The sequence below is a fragment of the Notechis scutatus genome, chromosome 1 (genome assembly GCF_049901735.1).
Source record: "Notechis scutatus isolate UNSWTSFEM ecotype Mainland chromosome 1, rNotScu1.2, whole genome shotgun sequence".
NCBI lineage: Eukaryota > Metazoa > Chordata > Lepidosauria > Squamata > Elapidae > Notechis > Notechis scutatus.
Genome location: NC_142009.1, coordinates 72,265,316 through 72,281,537, shown reverse-complemented (window position 1 = coordinate 72,281,537; position 16,222 = coordinate 72,265,316). Strand labels below are relative to the sequence as shown.

Genomic DNA, 16,222 nt, shown 5'->3' with positions numbered 1-16,222 from the left:
GAAATCTTCAGTAGGATCAATCTTATCTCTGTGAAGCCTAGTAAAGATTTAATGTTGTAGATAATTAAGTACTGAGAGGAAATAATAATAATAATAAAGTAGGAGATACAATTGAATACATGGAAAAATAAGTATTCTATGAACCTCATGTTATATTTGTGTTGATATAGAAAACTTCAAAGTTCATATAGACATGCTAAAATTCAAAATGTTATTGTAGATGGAATTTAGGAATCAACATACCTACTTATTGCCTGACAGTGAGATAGGTGGCATATAAATGTAATAAATGAAAAGAATCTACTTCACTTGGACCACCAGATTTCTTGATTGGATGTTGTATGGGGAAAAGAAAAAAAAGAACATGAGTATAAATAGATATTTGTGTGGTAGTGGTAGTTGAATGGAATAAAGTAACTTAAGCTAGAATAGAATCACTTCATATTCTAGCCATAGGGAAATTAAATATGTAATTTGACTTTTTATAAATGTGAACTTCTCATTTCTGTCTTTTTTGATATAGAAATGATAAAAATGACTGTTAATATTATTGCCTCTTCAGATCCTTCAGGGGAATATTTACCATGAGAATGGCACCTCCTTTTTAATAGTGCATCATTGGAATATGATATCAGGGCCATCTTTAAACAAATGTTGAGCTCTATGAGATTTCAAGTTATATTGTATATTATATTAATTCACAGAATTATTATCTGGAGCACATGCATTTATAGTTAGCTTATTCATAGAATTCTTATGTGTAAGACTATATCTGCATTCTTTGATTGCTGCATTCTCATACAAGCCATCTAAATACTTAATTGCCTTATTCTGTTAGCTCATCCATGCTGGCAAAGGGGAAGCCATTAGAATCAGATCTATTCTGAGGTCCTTGATTCCTTTGGAGGACTTGGTGGGTGTAATTAGCATTCCTTTTCACATGCCAACAATAGCAAAAGGTAAGAAAACTTGCAGTTTTTCTTCCTATTATTTATTATGAGTGACTTGATTATTTCTTCTTCATCATGTGTGTAGAAATAATTCTCTCTCTCTACTTCCCCCTTCTTCCCTCCGCCCTCTTTTTTTTTTTCAGATGGCAATGTTGTAGAACCTGATATGTCAGGCGGATTTTGCCCTGATCACAAGGCAGCGATGGTATTGTTTCTTGACAGGGTCTATGGAATTGAAGACCAAGATTTTCTTCTACACCTATTAGAAGTTGGCTTTCTACCAGATCTTCGTGCAGCTGCTTCTTTAGATACGGTAACAAATAACTTTTAACTTTCCTTAATTAGTGTTTTCTGTTTTATTTGGATTTATCCTGTGCATAAGTTTTGATAATTTTAAATACTTTTTAAAATGACGGGTTAGTGTTTTCAGTTAAGGCTGAGCAACACTTTGGATTCAAAGGGAACAAGGTGTGGGAGCCTTCATGTACCCCAATCTTCAGTTCCTCAGGGCAACGGTGATTTATCCTGGAGTTCCATGGCTGTCTTTTGTAGTTGCTGACTTATTCTTGGAAAAGAAACATTTTGTTTAAAGCTTTTGAGACCTGGGAGCTCAGGTTTCAAGTTTAGTAGATAGTTTAAAGTGAACACAGTTTCTCAGTGTTAATTTACCTTAAAAATGACATTTAGGTTAGCAGAGAGAATGAATGAGGACTCCTTGCATTTTGTATTATATAATATTCCTCTTATACAAGTGGGTTTTGAAGGTGAAACCTTGACATAGCAACATGGACATCCAATTTTAAAAAATAAAGTATAATTCAAGCACAAATGAAATATTCAAATGAAGTTACCCCTGTCTGATTAAATATCTGATTGTTATTGCATAAGATCATGCGCAAATAGCTCTAATAATAGGCTAAATCCAGTGTTGTGCCATCACTGCTACTTCAAAATGATAAATAATAAAACAAATGATACGTTTTAATTATTTCTACTGCAGAAATTGGGGCAACCATGAGATAGCCAAATGATGCAGAAAACCTTATTGCCATCTAGTGGTCCTTCAGTGTTTGCATTCTTAATTTTAATAAAGACTGGAATAAAGAAAAAATATATATAAAATTTTATATATTTCACATTCTTAGCAGCTCTGAAAAGGCTTAGCTCAAACATACTGCAACTGTATCATTTTTGTGCAGCAAAATATCTGAACTGCTTTATAATTTGTTTTATAGGTTGCCCTGAGTGCCACAGATATGGCCCTGGCTCTTAATCGGTATCTTTGCACTGCAGTTTTGCCTTTATTAACAAGATGTGCTCCTCTTTTTGCTGGAACAGAACATCATGCTTCCCTTATAGATTCCTTGCTACATACTGTATATCGGCTTTCCAAAGGCTGTTCTCTTACCAAAGCTCAGCGGGATTCTATTGAAGAGTGCCTACTCTCCATTTGTGGGTAAGGATGGGTTAGACAGCATGGGTGGAGAGAGAAACACTAAAATTAATGTCTGCAAGATATTATTCTTTTTTTAAAATATATTTTTATTAAGAATTTTGATTACAATAGTCTAACCTATTACAAACTACACTAAGCGAAAGAAAACAGAAAAAGTATAAGGACAAGGAAAACAATATACTAAAGCAGAAGAAAAGAAATATGTAAAGAAGAGATTTTCAAGCTTCATCACATCAAGTGTAAACAAATTTAATAACTTTTCACCTCCTATAAGGTTAAACAGATATCTCTTCATTCATATCCTATCCCTTACCTATAAGCAAGTCAATAAAACATTAATCCTGGTGTCAGCAAAAATTCCATAATGGGCTGCCAAAACTTTGCACAAAGTCTTATTTTACCCCTGATCAAATAAACCAGCTTTATATTTCTTCTTTTTACTTCTACAGTCTTTATCTTTAATTCAATCAAATAATGTAGAATTTTCAGTTCTTCTAATTTCTTTAAGGCTTTAACAAGCTGTCAGCTTGGAACTTTGAAAAAATGCCTTTCTCGGAGTTGTGTTATTGGAGTTTGTTTTTCTGGAACACTGACGCAAGCTTCTTTTGTAAATCCACTGGATTTTGCAAATCCAGTAAGAAAGTATTTTAATAGCTAATAGCTTTAAATTGTACAGTAGGCCATTTCAAAAAAAATCATTAGAAAGTAAGGCTTGCAAACTTAGTGTCCTTTAAAAGGATTGCAAGCATGATGGCTGATCCCTTCATTGTACAGTACTCAAACCTGTAGAAAATTGCTATCCTGCAGTCTCATCACAAGAAGCAATTGTCCATAGCACATGTGGTTAATCTCCTGTTTTTCTTATCCAAAAAGTTTCCAAGGAACTGGTCTACTGCCCAGTTTCTTCATTTTGCAATGGTCATTAGTTCCAGAGACATTATTCAGCCTACTATAACCTCCCCTAGAAGTCCTGTAATAGATTATTCTTGAGGCTGTTGCTTGCTTGAAAGAAAAACAAATTAGCTCTTTTAGGAAACATGTAGAGAGCATGTTTTTACAATAGTAGATAAAAATATAGAGTCCCTCTGCTAACTGTTTTGTATCTGTTAAGACAAGAAGTCAATAATTTCATGTATGCAGAAAGCTTGTGCAGCAGGAATTGAATTCCATAGGATGTAGGATTGATAGTAAAATGAATCAACAGATCAAAAGTATCTGCAATTACTTCAACTACTACCCTGAAATAAATACCAGGTATTACTAATATGTAATGATTACAGTAATAATAAAACAGATTCCAGGACTGATATTGTAAAAATACTGTAACATCTAATGAAAAAATAATTTCCGAGGTATCCTCAAATGAATGAGCATTTGCTAAGACAGAATATATAGCTAATTGATTAATCCACAAGGTCAGCAGTGAAAAACAAGAGTTAGTTAAAATCTAAAATAAATTGTTAGACACTGCTGGGAGGAAGGGATATATTTATCTCAGTATGCCTGCTTGACAAACTCCAAATATGAAATACAATTTATAGTTTTTTACTGTATTACCAAAGACAACATAACTTTTGTTGAAAGAAAATAACTTCATACAAAAGGATAAAGGTGAATAATGTTAAAAGAAAACAACTGAATATGAATTCGGCATTTTTATTACCTCCCTCATTGTTTTATCCCACACTGGCTTTTTTCAAGCATGAGTCTGAACATACTTTATCTCCATATTTCATGTACTGTTATCTTTTAATCAGAAATACTGATTAAACTTCTGTAGTGATTACAGATTACTCTGTACAGATTACTCACTTGCGTAATCACAATAATGGTTACAAATCTATGTTGTACTGAAGCTTTTTTTCTACTTGATAGTCAGCTAAGACCTTCAATGATGCAACATTTGTTGAGAAGATTAGTATTTGATATCCCTCTTCTAAATGAACATGCCAAAATGCCTCTTAAGGTAAGTTTGCTTTTTATAAAATATGCAGTTAATGCCATTAGGCATCACCTATCAGAAGAAACTGCTGATATGATGATTTACCTATAAAGTAACAATATTGGCCAATCATGGTCAATATTACAGCCAGTGTAATATTCAAACCCTAAATATAGGATGATCACAAAAATAATGTCATGGTTATTCTTTTTCTAAAAAAGTTTTTTGTTGGTTTTTAAAACGAACATAGACAAACAAAACATAAAAACATCAGGCCATCTTCCATATATGTACATACAGTGTGCCGGTTGGTTTACAAATTGTTTTGTGCTTCCATTTCATAGTCTTCAATTACAGTTACATTGTATATATTCTCATATTTTCAATCAAGTATTAAATACATTAATATCATTGTTAATCAATCATTTGACTATACTTTTATTCATATTTTACGAAATAATCATATTTTACTTAATTTGTCTTATGACAGTTCATATTATCATCTCAAATCTATCCTACAATCATTTTGTAGATATAACAAGAAAAGAATACATCTTTATATATTTATTATTTTCTAAGAATCTACATATTTCATTACCGTGTTTTATTGTCTAACCATTGATAGAATAGATCCCAAATTTTATAAAATTGTTTATCATCTTGTTCTCTGATTTCAAATGTCAATCTACTCATTTCAGCACATTCCAATATTTTCTTAATTATTTCCTCCTGTAATGGTATTTTCTCATTTTTCCAGTTTTTAGCAAATACAATCCTAGCCGCTGTTAATACATTTACAATCATGCCACCCCAACACCAGATCGTCCTTCTAATGTCAACAATCTAGTATTTCTTAATGTTAACCATTCCTTAACCCACATCAAATTTGTAGCTTGGTAATACAACTCCCAAGCAAACCAAATCCTCCTCTTATTCTGGCATCTTGCAAAAGTTTTAACTTTATTCTCGCTTTCCTACCTTGCCATATATATTTCTACACAATTTTATTTAAATCTTCAAAGTAATCTTTTACAAGTCTAATTGGAATTGTTTGGAACAAGTATAAAATTCTGGGTAATATATTCATCTTGATTGTTGATATTCTCCCTATTAATGACAGTTGTAAATTCTCCCATTTCACCAAATCTAGCGCTATCTGCTGCTTAAGTTTGATATAATTATGCTCTTTTAGTGTACTGCATCTTGCTGTCAGATGTATCCCCAAGTACTTGATCTTATTCGTGACCTGGATTTTCAATAGATCTGCCAGTTCTTCCTTTTGTCTTGATAGCATATTCTTTGTCAAGATCTTTATCTTATCTTTATTTATTTTCAAACCAGCCACCTTTCCTGTTTAAAATCGCCACTTAATCACTTCTGTCAAAACTTTTACATATTCTTTCTTTTCCTTAGGGTGTCCTTTCAAATCTTAAAATAAAGAAAAAGTTCTCACCAAACCGGCATACTTTCTCTTTCCGTTCTGTTTCGTTTCGGAGCTGTCCCAACTTCAGCAGCTTTAATGGCTGCCTCTTTGCCGCTGGCAAAAAGAACTCCTCCTGGATCTACCAGGGACTTTGCGGTATCCCTGGGATCGACAGGATGCGCTCTTTACATTCACCGTCTCTACAGGACGGTTTAGATCCGATTGGACCGTCCAGGAGCAAAGATATCAGCAGCGATCTCAGACTTCCAAGATCGCACGCCGTATCGTTGCGACGCCACCTCCGCCCTCTCATCACGGTTATTCTGTTATTCTTTCAGTTCCGCTTTGATAGTTCAGTTGTGATTCAAAGCTGGATACAATTTAATATTTCTTATTTCAATAATACTTACAAAAAGCTACATACTGTAAACATTGAAAGCAGACTTTGCCTAAGGCTTGCTGTATATAAAGGATGTGCAGAAATGGAAAATGAAGTAATTGTCTCAGCTGGAGATAGGAGAAAATATTTGTCTTACCTTCATATATACAAATTGTATGAACACTATTCAGAAGACCTATTTTATTCACTATTTTGGAAATTCTCTCCCATACAGTAGAGTGTTTTCCCAAGACCTATCAGTGATTAAAATGATTCAAATTTTATTAAATAAGATATGCATAGGATTGGAGATAATCTAGAGATAATGGAAATAATTATTTGCTGAATGTTTAACTTAAAGAAAAAAAATCCAAAATCCTTATACTAATTTAACAAATAATAGATTAATTCTGTCATAATTGTTGATTGGGTTGAGATAATTACTTTAATATTTATGTCACTTACCTGTTGCAATATCTGTGCATTTAAAGTGATTATATGTAGTACCTCACCAAATAGGCAGTGCCTTGTCAGAAAGCAAACTCTCATGTTTCTTTTTTAGTTGCTGACAATTCATTATGAAAGATGTTGGAAATATTACTGTTTACCAGGAGGGTGGGGCAACTTTGGTGCTGCATCAGAAGAAGAACTTCATTTGTCCAGAAAGCTGTTCTGGGGTATTTTTGATGCCTTATCTCAAAAGGTAACATTTTAGGATGTGATATATTAATATGTATTAATCACATATAAATAATTACACTTCACGATGAATATGCAAGAGTGCATATTAGAAAACAAAATTAAAATGATGCTTAAATATACCTTTTTAAAAATTAATTAGCTAGCAAATTACTTTAATAAATGTTTACCCTATTCTGTAACTTTGTTGCCTTTAATAGAAGAATTATATTAAATGAAAAATTTGCAACAGTGGCGAATATTCCATTTGTGCTAGCAGTGTGAGGTAGAGATAAATATGAGCAGGTTAAATATAAATAAAAGTGGATTTCATTTTTTTTTATTTAACATAAATTCAACCTTTTATTTGGGAGCACAAAGTGGCTTCTGTTTTCTCCAGCACAAGAACCCTGTGAGGTAGGTGAACCTGAAATATGATGACTGGCCCCAGATCACCCAGTGAGCTTCTATAGCTGAAGGTGGCCAAAACCTGTAATTCCAAGCTTCTACTCAAGTACTTTAATCACTATATCATAAATAAATGCCACATTGGCTCTCAGAAATTCTTCCATTGATTATTGTTGTTAATGTTTAATGTGTCATAGGGAAAGATTCTCGTCCTCAGCAAACTCAACTGCTAGTTAGAACTATCATCCTAACCTTAGAACGGAAAAATATCGATTCAACTGACAATTGCAACTAACTCAGCAGACTATTAAATCTAAAAACTAGGTTTTTTGCAACTAACTCAGCAGACTATTAAACCCCTCTAAATCAACATTTGAACAAATGTTTGCCTGATTAAAATACTTAACTACTAATCTATCTGCAGACTATGAAGTATCTCTTGTTTCTTTTTCATTTTTTTCCTGGTGTTGTCAACATTTGTCAAATACAACAAGGCTCAGCCTCTATAGGAAACACTATCCCAATGGACTTGATGGCTCTTGCCTCTAGTGCGGGGGAGGGACTGAGTTGAATTCCCTTGGGAAGTGTGGCTTTGTTTTAGTTAGAAAGCCTGAAGTAGTTTAACTTAAAGTAAACTTAATTAATGGGAAAAATCCACTAAATATAATAATGGTAGTGGTAATAGAACACTGAGACCTTTCCCAGATAAATGGAAGTTTTCTTAATGTTTTAACCAGGGTTTTTTGCATCCTATTTTGTCTTTATAGAAATATGAACAAGAACTATTCAAATTAGCACTGCCATGCTTGAGTGCTGTAGCTGGGGCTTTACCTCCTGATTACATGGAATCAAATTATGTTGCTGTTTTGGAAAAACAGGCTTCCATGGATTCAGATGGGAACTTCAATCCACAGCCTGTTGATACTTCAAAGTAAGGATGTTTTCATAGCCTGTATTGAGTTGAGCATAACTTTTAAAATAATATGAAATAGCAATAGCAGTTAGACTTATATACAACTTCATAATGCTTTATAGCCCTCTGTAAGCAGTTTAGAGAATCAGCATTTTGCCCCCAACAATCTCAGTACTCATTTATTGACCTTGGAAGGATGGAAGGCTGAGTCAACCGTGAGCCTGGTGAGATTCAAACTGCCAAATTGCAGGCAGCCGGCAGTCAGCAGAAGTAGCCTGCAGTACTGCATTCTGACCACTGCACTTCTACAGCTCATAATATGAATATAGTGCTGTTTTCTTTGGTGCTGTTAAACCATCTACTTCTGTTGCTATAAAAATGTATTTGTCATAAACAGTCATTCTTCCTTAACTATTTATTAATGAAGTTTGATTCTCAAATACAAAAAATATTTAAATTATTTAGAAAGAGTATTTCACTTTTGTTTTCTAATAATCATATTACATTAAGTATAAGTACAATTAGCAATTTAAGTTTCCTTTATATTCAGTGACTGATTATTTCATTTTTTTCAAAATTGTTATAAAGTGGTCCAATACCAGTTTTTGTTCTCTGCGATAACACTAGAATTAGAGAAATGCAAATGCTGATATATTTAAATGATTTTAAGGTAAAATAATTAAATATAAAGAAAAAACTGTCATGAAATACTTATCTTTGCCTTGTTTGTTCTCATTCAGCATTACAATTCCTGAAAAACTAGACTACTTTATAAACAAATATGCTGAACATTCTCACGATAAATGGTGCATGGAAAAGGTAAAGTGTATGTTCACATCTATGCATCATTTGCATCCCTCTTCCTCCCTCCCTCCCTCCCTCCCTCCTTCTCTCTCTCTCTCTTTCTCTCTCTCTCTTTTTGCTGGGATATATGTAAAGCATTAGGGAATGATTCTTGCTAATGATCTGACTTTATTTTTCCTTTCAATACTCATCATGGAATTTTGTTTATGTTGCATTAATTCAAACATTCTAATTCTTTAATCAGATTTTTACATTTTTAAGTGCATTTACTTTCTCTAAGAAAAGGATCAGCCCAGTTTTTACATTTTACACAGATCCATTCAGTTCACAAGTTTATTTTAATAATATTTTTTGGTATCATCACACAATTGGATGGCTGCATTTGCATGGTTGTCTTTTACAATGCCATTATTGTTAAAACAGATTGGTTTTTTAAAAAAATTGTATTTGTCCCAGTTCACTTGAAGAACATCCGTATCTTTCCCCTGAAGATTTTGAAAAATGGAGATTGATATTGCAAGAGGTTACAATCATTAGCATACTTTTTTTTTTTTGCAGTGCTTCAACATAACCTGTTCAATTTTTATGGTGAGCTCAAACATAGACACACAGGTTCTTCATACCCTCAATGAAGATTCTGAAGTATATTTATTGCACTGTATTCTCTTCAACCCACTCTTCATTCTACTCAACAGCCAGTCGGCATTTTGTGTCCATTAAGCATGCTCAGTTTTAATCAGGCTGTTTTTAAAATTCTTTAGAGTTTTTGCCCCATACCGTTTCTACACCTTTGGAAATTCTGGGGTCTGTGATGAATTAATACTTTCCCCTTGTGCATGAGTGTTAATATTTGGGATATATATAGGATAGACACTTTAAGTATGACCTCATTACCAGTTTATAAAAGCGATTGCGATACAAGATGTAATATACTGTATAACACTTGTGAAACTAAAATTTGCATGACAAATTAAAGCCCAGGAATTTTTAATTGCTGTTATAACAAGTTTTAAGATCAGAAGAAAGTAGAAGAACCAAGATAAAAACACAGGAAATTTCATTTGCTTCATGAGCTTGGTATAGTATATTGATAGCATGCAAAAAGAGCATCCAAATCATAAATGGCATCAATATTCTTGATCAACTTATCCCTTCCTTTTCTTTAAACTTTTGTCAGTTTGCAAATGGGTGGATATATGGTGAAACATGTTCAGAATCTTCCAAAGTGCAGCCATTAATGAAACAATATAAACTATTATCAGAAAAGGTAAGAAGTTCATGTCAGATTTTTTTTCTTGTGATCTTTTCTTTTAATCATTGAAAGTAGCAATCAATTTTAGAGCTTTCCCATTAGTTAGAAAACTCCATTAAGACCTGAAGAATATATGTTGTTTCTTCTGTCACATGTAAAATTTTCAGTTGGAAAGGCAAGAGTTATAAATTCTGGACAGTGAGAATTTTCTCCAGATTATCTGCCTTATTACAGCACAGGACTTGTGTGAATTCTTCCAGAATTCCAGAAAAAAGAAACATACTCCATAAACCCAGCAAAAATAGTGATAGGAACTCTAGCCTCCATTTTGTTTCTCTTGTGCTCATCCCTATCAAACTTCATCACTAGGGAAGGTCTGAAGAGATTGTGTGCGATGAATTTTGCAGTATTTGCATAATAAAGAGCACACTAAAGCTAGGATTTGAAGAAAAAACTTTATACCTATCATAATTTAGCCTTTGCTCTATAAATCCTTATAGATTTAAACATTACAATCACAGGACAATAGTCTGTGAAGATGATTGTTGAAACAGGATCCAAGTATTTTTCCCTGAACTATGTATCTTACATTTGAACGGCATAAGTATTCTGTCTTAGGTCTGGAAGTATATTTCTGTCAGTCAGCAGTATTTTAAGCTAATTCCAAACTATCCTTCTTTGTTGAGTAAATGCACTGCTTTCATATGCTTGTCATATCACTTGCAAATCCCATTTAATCTCATCAGCTTTTGGTGGTGAAGAAGTTATTTGAAAGGATCTGTGGGGGTAACTACACTGTCCTAATAAAATTGGCCACTACAAAATTGATAATAATACTGTCTCCACAGGATGCTATACATTTCTCTTAAGAGTTTGGAGTTGGGAATTTTCAGTTTGGTAAAGCATGGAGATTTTATTCTTTCCCATGGATACTGATTTTTTAGTATCCCCAGCTTTTAGCAATCTTCCTACTAATTTACTACTTATTGCTTAACCTGTCTCCTAGTTGTGATAGATTATCAATGTCCAAAGATCACATCAATAAAAGAATTAGAGGGTCTTTTGAAGTGTATGATACATCTTTCAGTTTATGAGGGCAAGATATTTCTGCTTTACTTTCAGCTGTTGTGATATATAACCAAAAGCATAAAAGATTCATTTAATAGGAATTGTTTTCCTATATAATGCTGCAATTTGATAGTACTCTGTCCTTAGAAAGTAATCATCAAATACTTATAATATTTGTATTATATTTAATGGATTTTTACAAATATCCTTTTTTCTTTTTTTGTTATTGCTACATTTGTATCTCTTCTAATGTACTATATAAGTGATATGAATGTATAGATTTTAAATAGTTATTTCATAAAGAAAAGCTATATAAATATTTTATTGTCATATAGATAATAATTGATACTTTTAGTGCTCAATTTCAAATTATTATTTATTTTGATCATAGAATAGCATAAGGCAGATAACAATCACTATAAAACAAAATTATCTTGGATTCTGATTAGCTAGCAAAAGACTGAGCCTGGGTATTGTATTGCAAATAAGAAAATATACATATATTGTAGGTGTATAAAAAAAGGCAATGCAGCAACTCATGGTTTCAATTTCCCTATCATAAGAATTTCAGAGTTTTACCTAAAGAGTTCCAGCTCTTCAGGTATGTTGCAGAATTTTCCTTCCCAAAGGGTTGAGAGGAAGACATGAAAGCAGGCATGTGTGTAAATGTGTAACTTTAATTCTCATAATACTGTACATACTATAGACCGGAGTTATAACACTGTTATAGACTATGATTTTATAGGTTTCACCCTGGTTTTAATCCCTATACTTTGTAATTCTATACTAGTCTTTCTTTTCTTTTATTCTATCAATGTGATACTTTATTCTTCTACTGAAGAGTGATTGTTCTGATATTTGTTTTATGCTCGTCTACAACCAAAATAATTTTTAATTGAATGTTGGTTGCTAAGGAAGTTAAAATAGATAAGCATAGAATCAAAGCAGATTTTTCCAGTCAAGGATCCACCTTTCATATAAATTTGCTTGGTGGTGGTCTCTGTTATTTATACATATCTCAAATTCAATCAAAAGGTTGAGTGCTACTAACCACATGTGAGGACAACTCTTTTACTACTAATAGGATCATCATATATGCACTTTTTTTTCAGGAAAAAGAAATTTATAGATGGCCAATCAAAGAGTCTCTGAAAACCATGCTTGCTTGGGGATGGCGAGTTGAAAGAACAAGGGAAGGAGATACTATGGCTCTTTATAATCGTTCACGTCGGATATCACAGACAAGTCAGGTATATTTTGAGCTGCAAGCACTTCTGATGATGTTACTTAGTAGCTTTATCACTAATATTTACTAGCTATTTTTTAAACTACTGTTTTGGAGATAGAAACTGCAGCATTCCTTCAGTGTGAGCATTGGCCTCCAAGTTCTGTAAGTAGGGGAAAATAATCTAAACTTTATATAGTTTAATGTTCTATGTTTATTTTGTATTTGCTGTTTTTGAAGTATCTAAAGAAAATGGAATTTCTCTTCACAAAATACTTTAGGATTGTGATTTTTATAAAACTCTAATGAATTTAACAGGGGCAGTATATAGAAAGAAATGTAATTTTAAATATAAACAAGCTTGAGAGAGAATATATATGTATTTTTTCTTTTCTAGGAAAAATCCTTTCTTCAAGTAATACTGCTTCTAAATGTTTTGTGATACATATTTTCACTTTCATAAGAACTTTAGTGGAATTCCTATACAGCATTGAAATTCCTGAAATTTGATAAGCTGAAACTTTTAGCATCTGTTTACATTATTTGATGATTACTATATTTGATAATTAATATGTTTTATGCTTTGAGTCTTATCTATATATTTACCTTCATTTTATTGTAATTCAATGCATATATCATTTATTCATTTTTAGGTAAATGTAACATTGGCATTCTAGAATTCATGGCATTCAGTTTTAAGTTTTAACTAGATTATTTTGAATAATGAGATCTAGCACAGTTCTAACATTTAGGATTTAATATGAAATCATGATACACTGATAACTTTGTCAATGTTTTCCTATTCCTTGATAGAGCCCCTCTGTAAGCTGTCATTAAACCTGTTCAAATATGTTCTATTGTTCTTTTTTTCTCTTAATGCCTCTATTGATATTTATTTAGGTTTCTGTAGATACAGTCCATGGCTATAGCCCCCGTGCAATTGACATGAGTAATGTTACCCTGTCCAGAGAGTTACATGTAAGTTACATGGCTATTGTGATTAACATTAGGAATGTAATGTTTTAAGAAGTTTATATGGCTTTTTCAATAATTACTTAATACAGTTCTCTACCAACCCTCTGATAGTTATCATTTATTCTCCAACTTTTCTAACAGATGCTTGGACCTGCAGTTGGTTTTCCAAGAATGGGAGGGCTTTTGTTATGGTTGTTCCAGCTGGTGGAAGGGTAAGAGGTGATTTTTGCCAATTCCTCCTTTCCCTGGCAACTTTCCCTGCTACTTTTGACACTGATCTGGAAGGTTCTCCAGTCTTCCAGACCAGATTTTAGGGAAGCACAAGGAGCTGAAGGTTGAATTGGTAAAAATTTCCTCCTCCCCACCTCCTGAGGGAGCATGCCAGGAGCAGAATTCTGCTCATGTAATTTCTGTAATATTGGAGACAATTTGTGGAAGTCTCAAATTAATTATTTAAAAACATGCCAGTAGTTGGTATTTTAATATTTTGGCTGGGACCAAAAGTTTTGTTTAAAAAAATGAAAACAAACTTAACTAACCTACTACAGAACAAATTGTAATTATTTATGTCTTTCTTCTTCCTTAGGCAATGGCTGAGATGATGGCTGAAAATTATCATAACATATGGGCGAAGAAAAAGAAAATGGAGCTTGAAGCCAAAGGTACAATCTCTTTAAAAAAATATATAAATGACCTTAGGCTGACCATCAAGAATACTTGTTCAGGACATTCTGCATTTTGAAGTAGAAAATTGAGACACCCAGAAATTAACATTCTATAGCCAAAACAGTATTTTCAGTATAATTTCTCTTTTTTTGTTAGATAACTCTGTGATATGCTACATATAATAATGATTCTGTATGAAAAATATATTTTAACATTTTAAGTGCAATTTTATATATGGTGTTATGTCATAATCTAAAGTAACCATTTCTGCAGTGCCTGACCTGGTGAAAGTATTAAAATGCATGCAAACAAAAGTGATTCTAAGATATTTATGCAGAATTAATTGTGAAATGACTTCTGCAACATATGACTTTGAAAATTTTAGATGAGCTTTGAGTAAGAGTCACTTGACAGTGAGATGGGTGGCATATAAAAGTAAACTGCATAACAGGTTAATAATATGGATAGTAGGAGTTGGGATTTTCATTCTTAGCAATAAGCATTAGTGAATTAAAATATTAGCATATGGAATTGAATATAAGGAGTGATGCGGTGGCTGAGAGGTGGAGCTCTTGCCTCATAATCAGGAGGCTGTGAGTTTGATCCTAGGTAGACGCAGATATTTCTCTCTGGGCACAATGAGAATATATCTACTAAACAAAACTCCGCATTGGCAACAGGAAGGGCATCTGGCCATTAAACACTCTGCTAGCTCCATTCAGTTTCTCAGACTCCATCCCACAAGAGATTATGGGGTCATTAAATGATAATCATGATGATATGGAATTAAATATTTCCTATTTTAACAACATGGAGGTAATGATACTAAAAATATGTCCAGTAGGGCAAAGTGAGTACTGTAATGTCTTAATGTTTTATGAAATTTAATTTCTTTAAAAATAACATACTGTCATTATTTTGTCATTTAATTTCTGAATGCATTCTAGTGGGAGGAGGAAATCATCCCCTACTTGTACCCTATGATACATTGACAGCCAAAGAAAAAGCAAAAGATAGAGAGAAAGCCCAAGATATTCTGAAGTTCCTTCAGATTAATGGCTATGTTGTGTCCAGGTAAATGCTAATCAGTTACTGCTATAGGCTTTAAAGCTGAAATAATCTTCATTATGTACTTTATGTAGCTGAAAAATGTATTGCATGGCAAAATTTGTTTTTTATACGAAAATAGTTACATCTAAGATATGTATTTATGTGTTGATTTGCCCTTTTCCAAATAATATCTTTCTTCTTTATGTGTTATGTGAAGGCATAAATATTAAGTGTTGATTTTCTCTTGACAAATCTAAGAGTTATGATCCAAGATAACATTTCTTAACTATGAAAAAGTAATAGAAAAATTAAAGATGTCTATGTTGTTGTGAGAAAGGATATGTGAAAAACATCATCATTCTCTCCAGGTTTGGCAGGGAGGAACTCATATGACAGAATTTTGTTCTGCATGAGTTTTCCCCCTTCTCTTTTAAGAAAAAAAAAATCAGTTGGTTTTATTTTTAATTTACCAAATTTGATTGGTTGCAAGCTGCTTGAAGAAATGTACGACAATAGCATATAATTTCTTAAATAATAAACTGTTAGGCCTTCATTAAGAAGGGGAAGCAAAAGAACAGTTTTGTGATTTCCTGCCTTTTAAGAACTTGGTAAGGATGAAGATTTTCATATAAAAAAGACACAACATTTATGATAGTAACTAGACTTCTTACTCATAAATGTAGCATAAAATAGCTTTGCATATGCATATTGTCATTCAATCCTATTGCTAACAATCTCTTTAGATATGTACCAGTTCAGTGTAGTGGTTAAGACACCAGGCTAGAAAGCAGGAAACCACAAATTCCAGTCCCACATTAGCCATGAAAGCATGCTTGGTGACTATTCTCTCTCTTCTCAGCACAATTCAGCTCAGAAGATTGTTGTTGTGGGTAAATAGGGGGAGGAAGGTGTGTTGCATATAGTCACTGTCTTGCATTATTCATAAAAAAAATAAAGGTGGAATTCAAATAAATAAGTAAATAAAAATAAATTAAAAAATTGAACTGGAGACCCATAACTTTAAGCTCCCCCT

General features: G+C 32.8%; 1 protein-coding gene across 1 annotated transcript in view; it reads left to right on the top strand.

Moving 5' to 3' along the window:
* The window catches only part of RYR2 (ryanodine receptor 2), a 317,056-nt gene that overhangs the window by 203,516 nt on the left and 97,318 nt on the right, over nt 1-16,222 (top strand). The window contains exons 48-59 of the mRNA XM_087967520.1: nt 839-959; nt 1,094-1,263; nt 2,186-2,406; nt 4,282-4,372; nt 6,713-6,853; nt 8,004-8,167; nt 8,890-8,968; nt 10,131-10,220; nt 12,386-12,523; nt 13,399-13,476; nt 14,060-14,135; nt 15,087-15,213. Coding sequence (XP_087823646.1) covers nt 839-959; nt 1,094-1,263; nt 2,186-2,406; nt 4,282-4,372; nt 6,713-6,853; nt 8,004-8,167; nt 8,890-8,968; nt 10,131-10,220; nt 12,386-12,523; nt 13,399-13,476; nt 14,060-14,135; nt 15,087-15,213 — 1,496 coding nt within the window. The remainder of the gene's footprint in view (nt 1-838; nt 960-1,093; nt 1,264-2,185; nt 2,407-4,281; nt 4,373-6,712; nt 6,854-8,003; nt 8,168-8,889; nt 8,969-10,130; nt 10,221-12,385; nt 12,524-13,398; nt 13,477-14,059; nt 14,136-15,086; nt 15,214-16,222) is intronic.